The 24,252-nt window shown below is 29.2% G+C and overlaps 1 protein-coding gene across 1 annotated transcript; it reads left to right on the top strand.

Moving 5' to 3' along the window:
• Positions 1-2,992: 2,992 nt before the first annotated feature.
• On the top strand, positions 2,993-21,032 carry LOC129965781 (zinc finger protein 629-like). The gene is made up of 3 exons (XM_056079958.1): positions 2,993-3,957; positions 17,178-17,365; positions 18,230-21,032. The coding sequence occupies exons 1-3, from the start codon at positions 3,882-3,884 to the stop codon at positions 19,028-19,030; spliced, it is 1,065 nt and encodes a 354-aa protein (XP_055935933.1). The 5' UTR covers positions 2,993-3,881; the 3' UTR covers positions 19,031-21,032.
• Positions 21,033-24,252: the final 3,220 nt, after the last annotated feature.

Raw genomic sequence — 24,252 nt, 5'->3', positions numbered from 1 at the left:
AGAAGCAGCTACATTTGCTTCGTTAAGTATTTCTTTAAGAAAGAAAAAATAAAATTCGTCTTTCTAACAAGAAAATTCTTACTAGGCATTTATATTTCAAAAACGCCACTTAGCTTTAAAAAAATATGCAACTCGCCATCGCGAAAGTTAATAATAGAAAATTCGAAAAGATCCACCTGCCTTGGATTTGGCCCATCTGAATGAAAAACAAAACGAGGTACTGTCTGCTTAAACAGAGTATTTGCTTTTATTTCTTTTAAACTTTATTTTGTTGAGTCGAATTCTCACTTCTCTTAAGAGGCCAAGGACCTGTCTGAAAATTCTATCGTTGCAGATGTGCATGCGTTTGAAAAGAGCTGTGATTTCGAATTCGATTACCTTAACATTTAAAGTATGATTTTAATTGGGATTATTTCTATTATGCTGCTAAAATTTCTTCGTGATAGTTCCATTTGCCAATCAAAGAATTGCAATAGAAATGTTTTCAACTTTTAAACCTAAATAAAGGTTTTTTTTTTTTTTTTACAAGTATTCTTTTAGGAGAAAGTATTGGTGATAAACTGCAATTGCATCAACAATTTTTGTTCCACAAAATCTCAATAATTATTTTGGTTAAAAATCATCATTAATAAGACAATAAGTTTTCCAAAAATTTGAATGAATAGATTGCCTAGATTTCAGAAAATCCATTTTTAACTTAATACGATTCATAGAAGCAAAACGGCTCTTTGTTTTCTATTAATTTTTAGAATTAGAATCATCTGAGCTAATAAGAAATTGGAGTAATTTTAAAGAATTTTTATATCCTTTATTATTAGATAATATTTATCACATTCTTTGAACAACAAATAAAATCTTCATTTATTATATTATTCGAAAACATTAATTACGGCTTGTTCAAAATGGCGAAATGGACTCAAAAATATATAGCATACGTTATACGTTATAGAATACGTTATATTGTGTTAATTCTGTTTTCTTTGGCAAATTAAGAATGGATTTCAAAATAAAATCGTTTTCCATTCGATATTTATCTAGGGAGTATGATTTGATTTTAAACTTCTAGTTTAATCCAAACTTTGAATTTGTTCTAAAATATGAAAGATACACATCTTAAATTGAAAATAAAGGTAAATAAATATATTTTTCTCTATCAATACTTCCAATCGTTTTTTAATCGTTGCATTAAAGAAGAAATCTTGAGAAACATCTAAATTTAAAAATATTATAGATATTTTTAATCTTTACTCAGATAATATGCAATAATTCAACCTATTTACTTATTTCACTATAGAGTTTTAATAGAAATAAACCATTACGCATTGTCATTTGCATACAATTGCAAGATTTTTTTTTGACATCTATTAACTTCACTTCTTGGTATTAAGAGATGATAGCCTTTATTAATAAATATTCTAATGAGTAGATTTTTTAAAAAAATTGCATACATTCAATCTCTGAAATTACTGAATTGCCTTTTGTTATTTTATTTTTTCTGTTTTCACTGTCTACTTTTAAGAATAAAGACATGCCATATGCATGCTTTAAAATTTAAATTTATCAAAATTTTATAATTTTTATTAATTTTTCAAATATGACCAGATTTAATATATATTTTGAATCATGGAAAAAAGCAGCGTGGTAAGCGGTGATCTGCATGAAATTATTCCAAATTTATTTATTTCTATTTCATTACGACTTTCTTTCATCCTCTAAACGAGACTTCATAATTCACTGTCGACGCACGACAGGTCGTGAGGGCCTTGAATTATGGGCACCCATTACGCACGCTCGATCCACACGCAACGGACCATTTCCGAACATGGTCAAAAATACCTTTTTACCCCAAACGTCATGGCATTAATCCCCAAATTTAGAGAGGGGGTGATGCCATCTTTGCTTCTTCCTTTACAACCACAGATGCAGTTACTGAACTCCCAAAGAGAAAAAAAGGGGAAGGGGGGAGGGAGACAAGACGATTCGGATGATGAAAGATCATACGGTGAGGATGCCACGCGCTTCGCGAGGACCAGATGTCGAAACCCACCAGCGAGAGTTATTTTTATACCTTTAGGTTTAAACCTCCAACGCCATTGGTCTATCTGGCACGTTGCCTCCGCCTTCCAACGCACGTGGACGTATGTTGGCCCGCATCCCAAGGAAACCTATAGATCCTCATGGTGGATATTTGCATCCTTCAGCGTCTCAGAATCTCTTTCCTCTTCCACACCATCCCCTCTATGACATCACTACCTCTTCCTATTCCACCTCTCGCTGCTTTTCCAAAAAGATACACTATCTCAAACGTGGCCCCCGAGAGAGCTAAGAAGTGAACAAAAGAATTAGGAACTTGTGTTCGATTCGTTGTGGATTTAATTGGAATGGAACAAAATTTCGAACAAATACGGAAGAACAGTACGAATTAATCTAATGTTTCTGAATAATTCTTGCGTTAATTTTGATTTTTATCTTCTGTATTCGTTGCTAAAAAGTTTAAAAAGATATAAATTTATTCTAGAAATAAGGAGCTAACGTATAATTAGGAATTTTATTAATATTATTTGGAAAATATATTCCCAGAAGATTTTAAAAATCGTTTCATTTTTTAAAACAGTTATCGTTTACTTTGCTCGCAATAAATACTAGTAAAAGCTATTTTTTTTTTTAACAAACGATTTTATTTTGTTTGAAATATTTACATTTTTTTCTGCTAATTTAAAGTTTAGATGAGAGATTTGTAAATTCTATATTACAGTTTATAGTCCGTTAGCAAGTAAAACATAAAATAATTTTTTTTAAACATTTAAAATACGTCAATAATACGTCTCGCTCTAATATTAATTTATTATTTTCTGCCTAATCATTTGAAGTTAAATGATAAAATAACCGAAAGTTACGGTTTTTAAAATTGGCAACATTTATCATTTATTTAGCATTTTATAACCACTTGCATAATCGGCATCATTTTAGAACTCCATTTAGCGTAATAATTTTATTTTCAAAGATTTTAATGTTTTTTATGAAATATTTAGAATTATCAGCAGAGTTTTATTATTTACAAGATTTTATTCCTTAGCCCTCTTTTTTTCCTTGCAAAAACAATAACGAGTCATCGCTTATAATCGCACATCGTTTTTGAACTATAAATTTATTTCTGTTTGTACTCTAATCAAAACAGGTAGACAGGAGAAAAAATCGTTTGGACTTTACGAGCATTTTATGAGAATTTCCTGTCAAGCATTCTAATGCTTATTTGTAATCATTTCACTCATCGGACCTCGCCGCAGATACTGATTTGAAAAAAAAAAATCAAAGAAAAGATAAAACTCCAACAGGAGAGAGAAAAAGAAAATGAGAGAATAAAAAAGTAAAAAAAGCGCTACCACCACTTGTTGAGATACACTATCCCGCTCATGTGTTAAATGAAAGAACTGTTGGGACCACTGCATAGAACTTCTGTCCTGTAATAAAAGATCTCAAGGACAGTGTCTTTTCGAAAGTAAGAAAATAAAGTAAGAAAAAAAAAAAAAAAAAAAAAAAGACGCTAGAGAGCAAAGTGCACGGGAAAACGTAACCTAGGAAGAAAGGGGGAGGACCATCTTCACTTAACCGGAAGCGGACCCCCTCAGACCAAACCCACGTGGCGCAACAACCCCAAACTCCCCACCCCCTCTTAGCATCATCCTCATCGGAGTTTGTTAAAAAGTCAAGTCACTGTCTTGTGTTCTTCTCCACAGTCAAGTGGTCCTGTTCATCGCTCGCTCAGTCCTGGGTTCGATACGGATCCTATGTTGATCTTCTGAAAGTTTGGACTTAGGTCAAAGTGTGACTTTGGAGTGGACAGTGTAAGGTTACTGTGATAGACATTAAAATAATCAAATATGCCTCGAGCATTTTTAATCACTAATAAAAGGTACAACTCTGCGGTGGATTATGAAGATAATCAACAGTCCAGAGGTAAGATAGGATTTTTATTTGTAATTTATTTAATTTAATTTGAAGAATATTGTTTTAGTTTGAAAAATAAGCAAACACAATTTGCTCCTGTGCTGTGATTAAATCAATTTTACCTACTTGTAAAAAAAGAATATAATTCTAAAATAGTACCATTAAAAGAACGAATTATTCTAAGATAGTTTTAATAATACTGTTTTTACAATATATGTTCTTTAAGAACGATAATAATTTTGAAATATTTGTATTAAATTTCTCAGATAATAATCAGTTTTTATGCTAGTGAAAAGGATTCTTGATATTAATTTCAATTTCTATCCCATTATTTTTTTTTTCTTCTGAGAATATAATTTTCTTCTTTTTTTTAAAAATCCTTTTAGAGAATTTTATTATGCGAATAAAACATAATATTATTTAAAATTTACTTAATTTTTCTCAAAAATATAATTGTTGGTTTTGTAAAAATGACTTCTCTTATTTCAAAATTTAATTTTCTAAAATATATATATATATATATTTCCCATTATACATTGTTTTGTATGATGTACTAGGTAGAAAAAACGTTCAAAATATTTACTATAATCTTTTGTTAGACATCTGAAGTAATTAATAATTCATTTATCAGTCCCACAAGCTTTGAAAAAACATCTACATTATCCTTATTAAAACACAAAACTTTCGTTGTTTAAATTTGTTTGAAAAAACTTATTTTGTAAAAATGAATTTAATAAATAATTCATTCATATCTTAAAAGCATATTGAAATTATACTTGTTAATTATAAAATGAATCTATTGCTAAGGACATATACTTTGTTTATATTGAAACGGTATTGAAAATGGTATATATAAACTCTAAAGCAAATATCAAACTTAAGATCCAGAATTTATATAACATTTTAAATTTCTTTTTCTTTTTTTCCACAATGGATTATATGAACAATCAATATGATTGCCATTGGAATACCAAATTGTATAAAATTTGGATGTAAAAATGATTTTCTTTAAGCAAAAAATTATTTTTCAGCGTTCTATTTAAAATATCAAAGAAGTTCTAAAGCATCTCAAGAATATTAAATTGGTGCTTATAAAATGTTAAATACTTTTTAATTGTTATGTCTAAAGCTAACAAAAGGATTACTGCTCTTATCTGGAATTTCCCAGTTTAAAATATTGTTGTATTTAAGAACAAACTTTTTTGTTTTAAGAAATAGTAATTTATTCTTTAATAATTGTAATAAAATGTAAAATAAAACAAACAAGAATGACTTCATAAAAATATAAGACATTAAAAATTTTAAAATGGCATTGCGATATTTCTTGCCAGAAATAGAACATTAATCATTTGCCTGCGAACATAATGCATCTTTGAAGGAATTCAAATTATCGTATCACATGACGACAGAAAATGATGTAATGTGGTAAATATAGGCTCTAGACAGCATTCATTAATCAGATTTTACTCTATTAATCATTTCATGCGGACATAAAAAGGATAGTATAAAATTATTATTAAATTATTTATAAAAGCATTTTAAATAATATAAAATGATCAAATTCGATGAAATACGACATTAAATAATCTATGATAACATTTTTTTTCTTTTTGTTAAATTGTAATTTTACAAATAATTTTTTGCAACTCCATTTTGTATTAAAAGGAATAAACATACAATTATCTGTATGTCATGCAGTAGTGATATTTTAAGACCATACATTGTATAATTTGATATGTGTATGTTAAGCTTTACTAAAATTAATGTTATAATTTGAAAAATGATTAATGTGTTTTACTAATGAAACATAACAATTTTAAATAAAGAAGAAATAGTATTTCGACAAATCTTAATATTATCCAAGAAATAAATCTCTTTTATATATATTTCATTGCCTATATTTTAAATTTAATTTATGCTTAAATCTATTGTTTTATGCTTCTAATCTCAGTAAATTGCAGTTTTCATGCCTAGCTTATTCCCTGAACTGCTCAGTACAATGTATTCAAGCTTTGAAATACTTATCTTTTTAAACACCCTCCGATATAATTTTACTCTTTTACTATATTGTTCAATCTTATAATGAATATTCTAAATGTTTTTATATTATTTAATTAGTATATTTAACAACTAAAATTATTTATTTGTATACATTTCTAACATTTATCATGAATTTAATATCAGAATTAATGCCATTGAAATATTTCCGATTCACTACTTTTAATCAATACAATCAACGTCTTCTATAATAGTTATCAGAAAAATTCCAAGAATTTAAAATTAATTTTACTTTTAATTAAATATAGATTTCATTTTAAATTCTACTTTCGCATATAAAATCTGATTGTCGATTGTAGGAAATAAAAAAAAAGAAAAAGACAGTATTAGTGTAAAAAGTAAACAATTTTTTTCAGTTTTCACCTTTTCTCGATATTTAGAAATAAAATTTTAGTGGCTAATCTTATAAATGGCAGAGAAAATGCTATGTGAAGCTTCGATCAGGCGATCCAATATTTAAATTTTAGAGCCGAAATTACCGAACAAAAAGAAGAATCTTTTTACTAACACGATCTATATTTCCCAAACTGACTTTATATAAAATATTGAAGAGAAGTTTTTATTTTTTCATTGAGAAATCCGCCGCAGAAACGTGAACTATAGTTGGTTAGAGCGACAAATTATTGGCGTAAAAGTCATTCATTCCTCGACCATATTACTGCAATGCCCGCAATTAGAGTCTGGTATATGGATTTTCGGATCTCGAAAGCATTGTCAGAAAGTGCTACTATTAAAATCTTTCATTGTTTTTTAGTGAGCATAAAAAATGGAAAATGCCATCTTTATTTTACAAAAGATTTTTTAAAAATTAATAAATTAAAACTTTACAAACATAGCATATATTTAATAAACCTTTATTTATTTATTATAAGACAAAGCTTGACTACCTCGATTTGTCTATTTATATGTAATTGAGATTACCCCAAAATGTTTCCTCTTAGATGAAAGAAATCATAGAATTTATTTTGCAGCGGAGATAAAGAAAAATTTCTTTTCATTCTATAAAAGTTTATAAATTAATATAATAAATATTCTATAGAAATTTATAAAGCATCTCTTCTTAGAATTGTTTTGTTAATAAATGTTTTATTAAAATCATAATGGACTTTGCCTAATATTTTGCAAACACTTTAGTATAAATATGAAGAGTATCATTTATCTTAAATCGTAAATAATAATAGATATGAGGTACTATCTATGCTTGGAATATAAGGAAACTTCAAAATAAACCTTTTACTAAATATGAACAGTTTATACTTCCTGAAAAAAAAATGACTCAAAATAAAAGAATTTAGTAAAATGAAGCTCATCGAATCGCATCCAAGATTAATTTAATCCATAATTAATTTAATCGTGAAAAGCAGCGGTGATAAATTGAAACTTCAGTAATGAAAGCCATTAGCAGCCTAGAATAAAAAACAAAAATTCGAATCATTGGCAATCACTATAGAGACAATAAACCTCACTTTTAAACTTTCTTTTTTTATTCTGGAACTTCACCTGATATTGTTCTGTTGAGATTATTCTCTTGTCTGTTTCTAAATGTCATGTCTTGTAAGTCATATACATGTTAGAAATGTATACTGAATATTTATCTGACTAATAAGATTTGGATAAAAATAACCCAATCCAAAAAGAGAATAATACATTTTTCTCTCTCTATTATATTTCAAATTATATTCCTAAATTTTTTTTTTAATTATTTTTTTGAGAAACATAAATATTGAAAAATGTAGATGGAAATGTTTAGTACTTTCCATCTCCTTTAGAAAAACAGGCAACCGGTGTATGTCGCAGGCGTGGAGAATGATGACTTAACGGATTCGTTTACACGAAAAAAAAATGTGTGACTACTGAGCAGCCTGACTCCAACACTATTGTGACACATTCACATCGTGGCACCGTTCCATACCATGTTATGTTCCTCGTTGATAAAAATATTCTGCAATATGTTTCAAAATTAATTAAGCTTTGTTATAGATGACGGTGGGTCCAATTAAATATCTCACAAATAACAGTCATAATAGTGGAGAATGATGATTTAATGGATGCTTACACGAAAACCAAAAAATGTGTGACTACTGAGCAGCCTGACTCCAACACTATTGTGACACATTCACATCGTGGCACCGTTCCATACCATGTTATGTTCCTCGTTGATAAAAATATTCTGCAATATGTTTCAAAATTAATTAAGCTTTGTTATAGATGACGGTGGGTCCAATTAAATATCTCACAAATAACAGTCATAATAGTGGAGAATGATGATTTAATGGATGCTTACACGAAAACCAAAGAATGTGTGACTACTGAGCAGCCTGAATCCACTGTCATCTTGTGATATTTCTAGTTAATATTCGTATTTTCCCTCCCTTTAATGTTGAAAACCAAAATTAAAAGTCATTCCATTATACATTCGTCTAATAAAGGGAGTTTGATGATTATAAAAAAAAATTGTATAAATATTTGTTGAGTATCCATTATGATACTAGTAAGAAATGCACTTGTGGAAAATGGTGATTTAATGGATGCTTACACGAAAACCAAAGAATGTGTGACTACTGAGCAGCCTGAATCCACTGTCATATTGTGATATTTTTAGTTAACATTCGTATTTTCCCTCCCTTTAATGTTGAAAACCAAAATTAAAAGTCATTCCATTATACATTCGTCTAATAAAGGGGAGCTGGATGATTATAAAAAAAAATTTGTTTGTATAAATATTTGTTGGGTATCCATTATGATACTAGTAAGAAATGCACTTGTGGAGAATGATGATTCAATGGATGCTTACACGAAAACCAAAGAATGTGTGACTACTGAGCAGCCTGACTACTTTCGTACTGTAGCACATCTAAGATTATTTTCAAATTTGAAATAACCTTACATTTCATAGTGTTTAATATTTCTCATAGGGAAGAATTTTCTTCGGTCGACTTGAACAACAGCAAATCCTTTAGTATCATCTTATAGATAATGCTATGTTCCACTGAACTTCAGAACTAATAAAATCCGCAGCTGTGGAGAATGATGACCCAACGGATTCCCTAACACAAATATTTAAAAATGTGTGATCAATAAGGTGTCTGACTCCACAATTTATTGCGCCATTTTTTTAGTTATTTCTCTTCATATTACTCCTTATTGTTTATTTTTAAAGTGGAATTTTTTGAAATGCGAATCATCAACCATTATAATTAAGAACATTCTGAAAAAAGGAGTTTGTTTCTTTTACATTGGGTTAAGATTAGCTTATTTCATTCACTGGATATCTTTTAAGGAATCATTCTCATCTTTCCATGCATTGTCCATCTATCTCTTTTTCACAGTTTCTCTTAAATACTGTAAAGATAACGGCAATTTTATTTTTTATCCTTAAATGCTGTAAAGATAGTGACAATTTTTTTTTCCAAATGAGTTCTGCTTTATTTTTTGTGCACTTTTGATTTTTGAAAATTCTGATATTGCCAGTTAGTATTTCTTTATTGGTAACCATTTTACCATGCAATTTGAAATAAATTGAAAGCTATTATGAGAAAACTTTCATATCTTGCAGATCTTCGAATCTATGATTCGAAATCAACGACTTGGCAGCTGCTTTACACGACCTATAAATCAACAATATGTTAACTAATATTAAATTTTTATTAACGTATGTATCAACCGAGCAATTAACTTGAGCTTAGTTAAAGGATGAACTCAAATTCAAAGAGAAAAAATCATCTTCCTACAATATGGAGTTATTTTTGTTTTGTTCAAGAACTTCAGTGACAATGTCAAAGGAGTCATTAAGAAAATCAAAAGTAAGACTCATTTGTTTCATAATGAGGTGGAGCTAATTTTAGTCCAGAGCGGAGAATGATGATCAATCGGATTCCCTTACACGAATATTTAGAATGAGTGATAATTACATGTCTGACTCCGCAGACATTGTCATTGTGACTAAGCTTGATACCAAAACTACAAACGATTTTTTACTCTCTGATCTTTGTTTAGAATTTAACTTATATTTATATATATATATATATATATATATATATATATGTATATATATATATATATATATATATATATATATATATATATATATATATATATATATATATATATATATATATATATATATATATATATATATATATATATATATATATATATATTGTAAAAATATATTTATAAGGAAAAAAAAAAAAGGATTCTATGTACAGAATTGTACAGCGCGGAGAATGATGATCAATCGGATTCCCTTACACGAATAAGAATGAATGATAATTACGTTTCTGACTCCGCAGCTGATTATAATTGTGACTAATCTTGATACCAAACCATTTATTCCTCTCTTATCTTTGTTTAGAATTTGAGATATATCTGTAAAATCTTCATTTATTTTTATTTTTTTTGTAAAAAATGTATTAATAAGAAAAAAGGATTATATGTCAATACTATTTTTATTTTTATCGTCTTTATTACTATCGATTTCGTTTGGTACTACATTGCTTTTTACTCTGTTTATTATAGATCATAAGTTTTATTGGATTTTTTTTTCTTTTGAGACAATTTCATTCAATAAAATTCACGTTAATGTTTCACCAAATCAAATTAATGTAATGAGAATAATAAATACAAAGAGAATGCATTTAATTTCATGTAGATAATGTTCAAATTTGATTAAACTACTTGTGAAAAGGTGATTCGAACTATGAAATTACAGATACTTTAATAAAAAGAACGTGTTACTCATGAAGTACTGTTTCGACCAAATATATCAGTTTTGAATTTTTTTTAATGTCCTCCGTCCATTGTTTTAATATATTTTTGGGGATCTTTAAATAAATGCCCACTAGGCTCTTAGAAATTCTTATTTGCAGATACAAGCAGAATTCGTATTGTTCCATTAAAATTATTCTATAAATAGTATGTTTTTAGAATTAGAATTGGAATTTTGTTTAATCTTTCCATGATCAAAGATATAAAGTTAAAAATGCAAAGCTTAATTTCTTTATGTGAATAAAATATGTTAAATACTGTAATAGTAATTTTTTTCTTATTTTCTAGTTTATTATATTCATCGGAATTAGATTCTATATAGGTTTACAAAACTGAGAAATGAAAAAATTTCATAGACTTCTTTTTTTTCTTAAGCAAATTTTTCAATGTTTTCAAGAAATAATAATAACAACCATTATATTTCTGACTTAACCATTAACATTTATTGAAAAGCTTTTTTAAATTGAATTTATTTTTAATTGTCATTAATTAATTGTTTAATTTCCAATCAAATTGAAATTGCAGAATTTATTTCAATTCTGCAACCAATATTATGTAGCGGAAAATGATGTAGTGAAAAACGAGGTCTCAAAACATAAAAATTTCAAAAAATGCCAATTTAATTTTTTTACTACATAATATGATAATACTTTTTAAGACTTACTTTTTCCAACTCCACCTCGAGCATTCATGAATTTAAAAATCTGATTAATGGATTTTTATTTTATTGTACACACTTTAATACATATTTCTACCATTCTTCTCCAACAAAACTTTAAGAAAAACCCCAATCCTTAACTAGACAGAATGACGACTGCCTTCAAGATCGCGTCACCCACTTTTGTGGTCCTCGGATAAGAGGCAAAGCACCGGATTCATCTAGCAGATAGCCGAACAAAAGCACCAACAAGCCGGCCGGCCCGCGAACAAGATGCGTCTGGCGACAATCTCTTAAGCTTTCGCATGTTTTTACATTAGGGTGCGATTAGACCTCTCAAGTACTCCACCCAGATAGTGCTCGTTGTGGTTGGTAAGGTTTTGAATCCGAGAACGGTGGCTTTATCGCAGATTATTATGGGTTTTGATGGGCCTCCATTTAAAAGAGACGGCTACCACCTGAGTATGGGATAAAAGATAGTTTGGCGTCAGTTGCTTTTGGGACTGGAAGTTCAACCAGAATTAGGGGAGGAATTAAATTTTACTTCTTTGCTTTCTTATTGTATTGTGATTTGCTTTTTCAAAATAGTAAAGAATGGATTAATTAAATTATACTGTTCATATGCTTTGAGTTAGAACCAATTATTTGGGAAATTAAATGCAATTTTTTCTCGTATTTACATTCCCATAATTAAAGCTTTCCCCCGTTTACCAGAAATTTTTCTTGTGCCCTTTAAATTAGCGAGAAATTACGGTAAGTGGTTTTCTTTTATTTCCACTTTCCTTCCAGTTATTACTGCATTGCTTTGAAAAATGCAAACTCAGGGTAGTACTGTGTTTTTCTTAAAAGGCAACTATTATCGAAATAACATTTATAAAGCACCAGAATTAGCTTTTTTGAGAACGAATTAACGATTCATAACGAATTTTTGAAATTCAAATTAGTAATATTTCTGATTAATCCTTGAAATATCTTTCTTTACAAAGATGACATCACATTTTCACTTCTCCATTCGTATTCACTAAGTGATACGAATAAATTTCATTGAAAATTATTCGAATAAATTTCATTGAAAATTATTCATTGAAAATTACGAATAAATTTCATATAAAAATAAATTTCATTGAAAATTAAATAAACTAAGTTCTTTTAAATTAATTATAATAGATTTTAAAAGTGAATAAAATGTTAAGTCAATGTCGCATTAGATATCATTTTCGCAATGGATATTGCTTGATTTACGCATTATTTTTTCAAATAGCATATCTTAGATTGCATTGTTGTACTTCGAGTATCAACGATGCTGCCGTTCTTTGGAATCGCTAGTGGCCGAAATTTATATGCCCTTAAGGAAGGTCTAGTTGCCGATTTTTGATCATTTTGAATGTTCAGAAACGAAAAAAATAATTATATCCTATTATATCGATTGCACTTAATCTTCATTTTTACTACTGATAAAGATGAATGTACGATTGGATGTTGGCACTCTGCAAGTCCGGTCGTTGGACGTAAAGGTACCAAATTTCGCACTTATATGTTTTGGAGTGTAAAAATGTGAATCATAGAACTAATTTATTTTTGAAATTTTAATTAGAATTTTAGTTTATTAAAAAACAAATGAAATATTGTCATTTTTCTATGATAACTTCCGAAAATATTGCCGTATTAAGATGATGTAAAAAAGATTTTTACATCTTGTTAAAATCTAGAAATTATCTTGTCTTGATATAAATATATTTTAATAATATATTAATAAATTTTATTGTATATTTTTCCCTTTATATATTATATTTAATACATTTTTCCTTATAATTTTTGTATCTCCTTAAAAAAATCTTTTAAGACTATTTTACAATAATATATTTCACTATTGAAGTGAAACTTCAGTCCATTATATTTCATCTTCACAATTGTGTAACTTCAGAATCAAGCAATGATAATTATTTTAAAGTACATCCCTTTTAAACCACTGCTGTTCTTTTTTTTAATATAATTAATATATAAAGGTATAGATAGAAAATAAGGGAATTATATGACTATATAGATATTTTATTGAGGAAGGCATTTATATTAAATATATAACTGCAATTTTCAACTATTATTAATTCCGGCGAATCAACTGGTCGCCAAAGACGGCTTGTGAAGAATAAATTGATTAGCGAATAATGCTGATTTTGTAGATGATATCATACCTTACTTTCGTTATATGCACCAGCCTGTATTTAAAGACCTTGCAAGAGAAAAAAAGAATGACTTTCTATAGTTATATCAGGTAGCATGCGCATTTACACATGTGACTGAAGTATCACCAGAATTGATTCCATTAATAATTTGTGGAATATTTCAAAAATTAGTATATATTCCCTTGCTGTTCATATCACTTCAGTTCATCACTCATCTATAAAACCGAAGCAAAAAATATGTTTCCTTAGAATTATACTTGCTATGGCCTCCGGAAATAATCCATCTAACTCAACTCATCAACCATTGCTCGGAATTCCCAATAAAGATGCTTATTTAAAAAATATATTCTTAAGAAAAAAGCAAACCTCAGAATAATAATATTGTCTTTCTCAGAAATTTCGGAACCTTTTTGCAGCTTTTTTTTCACTGGCTATCATTTTCTACGGCTATTTACCAAAACCCCACTATCACTTGTAACAGAATCTTCATTTTTTTTTTTTTTTTTTTTTCCCAAAAAAAGAAAAAGAGACGAGTTTCGAATACTGACCGAAAAGGCGAGAAAACGATGCCATAAAAGTGTTCATCCCACTAAACTTTCCCATGATTCTCTCCATCGGTCGCGATCGGATCAAAACAAGACTCTCTCTGTCAGAAAAGAAAAACTTTCTCTCAAGTCCTCCGTCCCCCCTCGCTTCGACTGACAACCCCGTTGATGCATGGGCAGTGTATTTGACCCCTCCGGTGGTGACCCCCACAGACGTGTGTGGTAAAGAGTTAGCGGTTGATAGATTGATAGAGAAACACCGGCTTTTTCTGCTACGATGTTACAAGCATTCTTTTTCTACTTTCTGAAAAGTAATTTCTCTATGATTTTTTTCCCCTGTACCCCACGACCCCGAGGTTGGTTACAGATTAGATGAGGGTGAGTAAGTAGGAAAGAGGGTTGGGGGGATGATGAAAACGGTTTATCCTTCATTTTGTGAGCTAATCCTCATCGTTTTACGGTTTTAATGATTATGATTTTTGATAGCGTTTAGTTCAAACAGGTCTTACTAGTTAGTCTGGCCCCAAGACTAACTTTTGTCTTGGGTTTTGCCGATTTGTTCAAGTTAAAATATCTTTTTGCTTTGAATCTATATATGTATATATAAGAGTTATTTTGGACATAGTAATTTTAAAACGTGGTCAGATAACAAGGACAACATCCGAGTGCTCATCCCTTCCTGCGCACTCTCATATTTTACAAATTAGAGTAGGTCTGATTTATGGATCCATCAAGGATCAACACTTTGCGATCGTACCATCGCAGTGACGGCATTCTCATATTGTTATAGCAGTGGAATTTTTGTATTGTTATAAACGTTGGTACTGCTACAGAAATGACAGGATATTAGAGATAGTCTTCCAATACGTGGTATGGACAAAGAATCACTAGGTAAGTGTCAATGGTTACCAATCTATGATGGTCAGTTTGCCGAACGCAAAAGGCTAAAACTACAGACTCCTATACACAGCGGATGATTGAAATAATCTGGTCTCGAACCCGTAATATTTTCTTTCTCTAATCTCAATGTCTGTCACTACGACCCTCATCCCGTATAGGGTACGTTACATCCATATTACATTATTTCGGATTTCTTCCATCATATTCCAACCGTTAGACATGTAACAAAAGCATTCTAGTTTAGATTATTGCATTTAACTTTATCTATTAGTAGCATTATTCATCACAAATGAATAATTTACTTATTAAAAAATTTTTATGCATATTTGTGTGCATCACTGAGTTGGGTATTAAATTTTTGCAAATGCAAATAGTGTAAGAAATTATTTCTTTCACTCGAAGAAATATTCATTAAAAGGATATTTATTTTTAAAAATGTGTCATGCTTTTACCATTTTCCAAATAAATACAACAAAATACTGTTTATACATCTTTCAACGGATGTCTTTATGACGAAGAATAAATGAAATTTTAATAAACGGCTTTAATTATTAATATCACTTATGCAAAATTATTTTAAAGCAATAATTTTTAAAGTTTTTCAAGATAGTTCCTGTATTATACTGAAAATGATAATATAAATTTTTAAATTAAAAACTAATCCGGAAAATAAGGAAAATCATTCCCTAATTGTATATCTTGAGTACAAATTCACATTTCGTATTTTATACATTTATGCACATGTAAATAGGCTTAATGCTGTATTTAATTCTTTAAAAAAATCTTGAATCGCCCTGTTCTAATTGTCTGATCTGTAAATACAAAATTACAAATCGAATTAAATTCGTTGCTTCTTTTTTCTCTAGTCCTTTCATACACAATTTGATCCCATGTTTTTCAAAAGAGTCCACTGCATTTTTAAAGCAAGATGGGATGACTACTTTACATTATCTTTCACTTTCGCTTGAATAAGTGTTTTTGTCTTCAATTAATTCATCGTGAATAATTCCATGATATTGGCATCACAGTGGTCAGGCTTCTCAAAAATAATATTTTCCCTCCGGTGATTCCAGTTTTCTTCAAACCGAAAACAACGTGTAATCGGAGCTTTGTTTCGTTATATCGAGATTATGATGAAACGACATACAAAGGCAAGAAACGTACAAACGGTGCTTTACTCTATTTAAGAAATTAAATATGAATTTCAAAACAAGATGCAAACAATATGATACAAACTGACTTATTTCCAAAAACAAATAACACTTTCAGTTAGCGGGAAAATTCTAAAATTAGAAAAACTACGTCATATAACGAACTCTATAAGATTTATCTTTAAATTTCAACTTTTTTTTTTTTTTCGAAACATTATTTTTCTTCCCGTAAGGGAGTTATGTATTTGAGAAGAACAAAATAATTTTAATTATTAAAATTTACTATTATGTAAAATTATAAAAATCTTGATTGAACAGAGTGAGATATAAGAAGGCAGATTAAATCTGCCTTCTTATATTCACTCACCGATGCCGCCAAAATCAGCTCAGGGTGCAGCTCCAATAAAATCGTTTAAACAAGAATTTAAAATTCTTAAAATGCATTTTTAATTTTATGACGCATTTTAAGACAATTTAATGCGACTTCATTTACAATGCATTGCAGATGAAATAGTAAAGCCAAAATGAAAAAGGAACGGAAAAAATGATATCATACGTCAGGACTAACTTACTTTTGCATAGCCCCTGAGAGCGAGTCGGGGGAGGGGCGTATCATATACCATATACCTTGAACAATACTATTTCATTCCTTCAATACCAAGAGGAGGAAAAGATTGTGTCTAAAATGAACCCAAGAACAACATCAGATTCAGAAAAAGACCCCCTTATCTGAATTGCTTATCTTAAAATCTTATCTTATAAAACATAAGAGTGTCTAACAAACAACCACCACCTCTTAACATCCCAACCACTGCCACAATTTACAAATCTTTGGGAAAATTCGTACATCTCTCGACACCACTGCGTACCCTTTTGGCCTTCACACAGGGAAACGAATCCCCAAGCAGACAAATATCGTTTACTTGGTTCCGGGCATGTGATAACAGTTTTATTTTCTTCTTTTCAGAATCCAGCCCAGAGAGACGGGTATCAACTGCTGAGGGGTCGTTGATCTTCCGTTCGCCTAGCTGTGACAGCGAAACCGATTCCATAGGATTCGACAATCTCAAGCCGACCAGCCCCCACTCGCCGGCTCATGAATCCAGATCTAGACAACAAAGTCCTTCGGACGATAAATCACCGATGGGAATCACGGTAAGTGAAATAAAATAATTCATTTGTTTATAATTATTTGAATGAAAATTCAATTTTCGAAATTTAATAAAGCTAATATTACAGAAAATACTGCTTTGTACATATATTCGATATATTCTAATGATAATTTTCAGTAGAATTCAGTTAAAAAAATAGAAGACCTATTTTTTAAAATTTATTTTCTCTGATCAGTATCTCTAAAGAGGTGAAGTCAATGTAAGGAGGTAAATTTTAGAACGAATTTTTGGTTGGCCATTGTCTATCCCATCAAATTGGAGAATATTAACTCCATTTTTGATCAGATCTCCTCATAATAGAACAGTGTGGAAATCAGGGAAGTAAAGTGCCAGTACCAAGAAGCTCGTATAATTCTGTGAAAATTAAAAATGGCACGGTCTAATCTCAAACAATATTTATAGTTTTAAATCGCACATTGATAAAACTAATAAAAGAATATAAGTTTAGAGTAAAGTGAATAATAAAGGAATCATTTTTTTTTATCTGCTAGAAAGGTCATGAAATTTTCTGTATAACATAAGTATCTTCTTTCGACAAATTTATTGAAAAATGAGAAAAAGTTTATTTTTTCGCTCAATACTGAGACTCTTTTTTTCCTGGTATAATTCTCACACTTGAAACCTATTAAATAATCATGCGCACAGAAAATAACTAACTCTGATTTTTTTTAAACTTATACATTTTAAAATTAATTAATTAATAATTAAACATTTAAAATTTTTTAATCTTTTTGTATTAAATCTATTAAAGAACAGATATTTTACGAAGTGTAAATCTTTATTTTTATGAATGTATATGTATGTTTACAATTAAAGATAAAAGTTAACTTTTTAACGTTTCGTTTAGGTATTCAATCAAATGGACCACACATCTTCTCCTTCTCCTCCACAAACATTCAACAATCTCCAGGTTACCTCAACCACACCATGTAGTGTCTTCCGTCCCTGCCAAACTACGACATCAGCTCTGGTGACTGTCATTCGTCAGTTGATGCAACACCAGCCAACTTCAGCTATCATCAGTCATTCACCAAACAGCAGTCCATGCTCTACAAGTAGAAATTCCCCCACTTTCCAACAACAGGACTCACACATATGTACGGAGTGTGGCAAGCGTTACAGCACGTCCAGCAACCTTGCCAGACATCGTCAAACCCATCGCAGCGTCACGGATAAGAAGGCCAGAAAGTGTCCACACTGTGACAAGGTGTACGTGTCCATGCCGGCCTACAGCATGCACGTGAGGACACACAGTCAAGGTTGTCAATGTCCATACTGCGGAAAGTGCTTCAGCAGACCCTGGTTATTGCAAGGCCATATCCGAACACATACTGGAGAAAAACCATTTTCCTGCCCCGTGTGTCGAAAAGCTTTTGCTGACAAGTCAAACCTGAGGGCACATATTCAAACGCACTCCAGTAGTAAGCCTTATGTGTGCCAACGATGTGGTAAGGCTTTTGCCTTGAAGAGCTATCTCTACAAGCACGAAGAGTCTTCCTGTATGAGAGTCCACAGACAACAACAACAAGACCATGGAAATGACTCCGGAGTCATATTAGACTTGGCAACTGCCAAAGAAGTGAACGGAGATCGCAAGAATCCTTCCTCGATATTTGTGGATAGGAACGCTGCCATACTAGTCGGATAGTGAAAAGTTGGAGTAAATTGAATCATCCATTTTAAGCGAAAAGGCTGTATTTCTGTTGCCCACCTAATAAGGCATTATTGAAATGATTCCACAGGATGAGGATAGTATGGCTGTATCCTCTTCTACAGAGCATGCTTGAATCCATAAATACAGAGTTGGAACTCGTTGTCCTCGGTCTTCGAAACCAAAAATCGTTTTAAATAATTAAATTGGTATCATACTGAGCTTAAAAGTCAATCCAAGTGCAATACAATTCATCGAAACTTTTCTACAGATATGTTGGTGCAATGTTTGAAAGTTTATTATGTTTCCGAGACTTTTGACTGTGAAAGGAAAAATCAAAGAATTGGTGAAGGTGAAACGACTGAAACAATATTGGAAAGTTGAGAAGATATTTTTATTACCTACAGTTATACAGATTCCTCATTTTATTTCTGAGGACTGGTCCATAATTATTTCTAAAATTCATTGCCCAAAGTATTCAATATCGACATTTTTTGTAAACTTTTTCGCAAAAATACTTTAAATGAATATAAATTTGCAATTTTTGTTCTTAATAATTTTTTAATAAATTTGAAAGTTACAAATGCATTATAACTTAGATAACGTAAATCTGTTTATCCCCCCCCCTTGATCTTGTATTTCTACTCAGAATAAGTATTGATTTATGGTAATTTTTACTTGTTTTTAATATGACTTAGAAAGAAATGGTGCATAAGGGAAAGAATGGTGAAGTGACTTTATACCAAAGAAAGCATTTATGTTTACACTGAAGATATTTTTATAAGAACAGTTTATAGAGAAAAAAAACCCAAAGATTTATTCCTTGTTTTTGTAACGTTAAAGTTTTTACTGTTTGTACTTTATGCTGAAATATTTGAAAGAAAAAAAAAGATTTTGCTGTATTTGTTATATCACTTGTTATGCCTCACACTCTCGGAGACATTCAGTTGTTTTTAACCAATTGTTGTCATAAAAATCAACTTTTTAAACATTTATTTACTCTATATAGTCTGATTTTATAAATATTCGATTAGCTATAGAGCAAAAACGAGAGAATTTGTGTTTGAGCCACGAATCAACACTCCAGTAGTAGAATTTTAGCTATGTCAACTGTGTGTGTGATCTCTTTCTTGCTATATGAATGTTTTATATTAAATTCTGTTTTGATACGTTCTTTCCAAAACGCGAAAGATAAGAGGTGAATATTTCATTAATTTTTTAAAAATCATTATACTGGGTCTGTAGTTGTAGGCAAACGTCTGATATTGTGAAGTGATCTCTTTTAAAAGTGGACCAAAGTTGTGCCTTATTGTGCCAATTACTTATGAGATTTCTGCCTTATGCTGAATGCATAGTCTGAAATACTATTTGCTTCTTTTTAGCAGATATAAGGGTGTCTATAAGTGTACAATGTTAGTGAGTCAAAAGCTATACAAGAAAGTAGTTTTTGCAAATATTTATCTGTAGGTACATTATAAGAAAAAAATTCTATTTATTGCCAAATTAGATGTTTTTATTCAAGGTTCGCTTTATTTGCTTATATTTATTATTTATTATTACGCGCTTAGCTTTATTTAATGCATTTGTTATATAATAGTAAATTATTATTGACAATGTGTACATCCTAGTCATAAGTTAAATATATATTATTTCAACTATATCTTCGACGGAATAGTGCATTGACTAATGAAAAATATTTTTATTGCTGTTTACGCAAAAAAAATAATAATAATCTGAAACTTGTTAGAAATTATTAATGAAAATATTTAACAAGTAGTAAGTAAGTGCGAATATTTTTATGTAGAGACAATCACAGTATTTTTGTGAGAGATCACAGTGCAATATAGTGCATTAAAAGGTTGAAAATATATTTTCTGTGCAATAATATGTGCTTGTTATGTTTTAATGTATTTTCAAAGTGTGAATTTTTTTAAAAATTTTGTACTCGATTTTTTTGTGTGTGTAGATGTGGGCACAAACCATATCTTGCTTGTTTTTTTCTACACTTTTGTGTACTGATTTTATTGCTAATAAAATATTGGATACTAATAAGTATTTTTGGTCATATTTTTTTATTCGCTTTTATATTCACTTCGCACTAGATTAAATTTTAAAGGTGCTTTTATGTAGCAAATCCATAAAAGATAAATAAACTCACATCCCAACAATAGAATGAATGAATGTTCGATGACTTTTTATTCAAATTCATATTTTTTTGTCTTATCTTAATAAAAATTGGGATATGTCCTTATCAAAATATGATAAAGGTCGCGGGTCACTGCCAATTTTTTTTAGGTATCCGACTAGCTGCAAACATGAATATAGATGAAAATTTTATTTATTTTTATTTTTTATTTATTTATTTATTGCGGTTTCAAAAAATAGGCACGTTTCTGCTTCCAGTTATTCATAGAAACATAATATGACTTATGTTTCTATGAATTATGACTTAATATGACTTATTATGTTTCACATATAAACATAATATGACTTATGTTTCTATGAATTATGACTTAATATGACTTATTATGTTTCTATGTGAAACATAATATGACTTATTTTGTTTCTATGTAAATTAGAAGCAAATCATAGCACACTATTGGCATGTAAGTGATGCTTATTTATAAGCATTTAAAATCTTTAAAAACATTTTCTGAACGAGTTTTTTCACATTTCTGCTGAACGAGTATCGTCATAACTGAAAAAAAAATCAGATACCTTAACGGAATTTATAGTTAGTGCTCGTTCGGTTATGCGGAATGTAATGAATTATGGATTTGATGTTGAATAAATACTCTAGAAGTAGATTTATGATTGTTTAACCCTTTCTAGGACCGTGGGAAGTATGCTTCCCACCAAATTTATCAATCTTTGTATGAAATTACGTAGGTTGACATAAGTTCTGACACATTTTTTTAGTAAGTCAGAAACTTAGAGGCTTCAGTTCTTCATCTCAGACAAAATGATGTGTCTTGATTTGTTACTTAATTATTAATTAACTAAAATAATTAATGAATCAAATTAAATTTATTTAATAAGCTAAATGAATCTCTTTTCTTATTCTAATTTCAAGCCTAAAAATATTTTAACATAATATGACTAGAAAAAAATGGCCCTTTAAAGGGTTAAGGCAAATATTGTTGAAAATAAATTCCAAAATTTCGTAGATAATTTCATATATTAAGTGCACAAATTTATTTTTGAATATAATTCTTAGACAATAGTCAGTTGTATCTAAGATATGTTACACATGTAATGTGACAAAGAAAAATGAAAAACTGTAAAAAAATTTTTTCTCTAGAACACTCCTAGTTTTTGCATATAAATACTAAAATTTGCATCAAAATGCTTTTTCTTCAAAAGCTACATATATATTTAAATAATTTAATTTGTATTCATTATTTTATCCTTTTATAAATAAATAAAAACTTTGTATAAACGTTAAATTTTTTTTAAAAAAATATCTCCGCTGAATCTAGTAGGATACCTTAATCTCAAAGATTAATCAACATATGTTAATTAAAAATTAAACAAGTTTTTGGTGTTTATCAGCTATACCATCCAAAAAAAAATTATCACACAAAAAGGATTTTTACTTCATCTTAAAATTAAATACAAATTACTTTTTTAATAATGTCAATTTCATATAACAGTTACCAAATTTAAATATTTTTTAAAATTTATTTTAATACATAATTTGTAGCAAAGTTGTTATTGTCATCATAATCTTCAAACATTTTCATAGTTTCATCAAATCATTTAATTGCGTACCTTTGCCAATGTTACAATTTAGATTTATTTTTAAAAATTCCTTTCTTTGAATATTAACTCCAATGTAAGATTTTCATTCCCATTTTTATTTCGTATTTTATACACTTTGTTCCCATCAATCTGTAGTAACCTGATTCTTTCAAATTCATATTTTTTCAATCTAATCGCATAGCAAGTTGAAATTTTAAATAAATGCATCCCATATTATCAGTTTAACAACAAAGAAAGCAATACTGAAGGCGAACACTTTAGTCGCGAAAGTTGAATAGCCATTAATAAAACTTTTGTATCGTTTAAAACTAATTTTAAAGTTTAACATTCAAAAAAATAAAAAAAAAATATATGAATAAAAAAAAACAATGTTAAAGATTTGTTTAAAGATTTTTATTCTAAAGGCAGCTGATATTTTTTTTATCTAATTCAAATAATAGATCTTAAATAAATAAAATGCAAACATTTATTTTGTATTCTTTAATTAACCGCTTAACTGCTTTGTCGGAGTGCCATACGTACATCGATTTATTGAATTTTGATAGTTGTAAGCAAGAAATAAATCATTCTTAACGATTATAATTCAATATTAAAATTACTTCGAATACATAGATAAGTGAAGTATTCATTGGATCTCCATTTAAATCAAAATAAGGAAATATTCCCAAAATAGAAGGTGTCATTTTATTAGACAGTAAAAAAAAAATAATAAAATAGTTAAGTGGTTAATACATTATAATTAAATTCAACTTTTTCCTTTTTTTTTTCAACTGATTTAAGCTATTTGATCAGCAGCAACGTCTAGTCTCAGTTATTCCAATTATAATTTGGATTGATTTCATAAAAAATATGTTATGTTTAACGAATGAAAGTAAAGATATACGCTTATAAACAAAATACTTAAAATAAAATATACGCTTATAAATTATGATTACATGTTTAAAAAATTATTTTAGCTAAATTATGAAAAATGTGATTACATTAGTACTCATCATAAAATTAAAAAAAAAAAAAAAAAAAAAAAAAAAAGAAGAAGAAGAAAGAAAGAAAATGCACTGCATTGCTTACGACAGCATTTTTTAAAAAGCAATGGCTGAATTGGCAATGGATTCCGATTCGGAGAGAATTCATAAACTTGCCTTTGACGCATAAATAAATTTAAAGCATTTTCAGATTTTTCATTATTTGTTTATTATTCTCTCGTATATGTAGTACTAGCTTTTACCCGCGACTTCGTACGCGTGGAAATAGATTGGAATTTATAGCATCAATGGCTTTATCTTTTATTACTCCTGTGAATGCATGAATTTTCAACGCCAATTGGGGCAACACAAATCTATGAATTTTCTACGCCAGTTGGGGTAACGCAATATAGATTATAAATTTTTAATTTCCTTTATTCTGTTTTATTTTAATTCAAAAGTACTTCAGAATGAATCCGAAAGATCGATTCATTC

This window comes from Argiope bruennichi, chromosome 4, assembly GCF_947563725.1.
Source record: "Argiope bruennichi chromosome 4, qqArgBrue1.1, whole genome shotgun sequence".
NCBI lineage: Eukaryota > Metazoa > Arthropoda > Arachnida > Araneae > Araneidae > Argiope > Argiope bruennichi.
The sequence above is the reverse complement of the archived record's forward strand: the minus strand, read 5'-3'. Positions and strand labels throughout refer to the sequence as shown.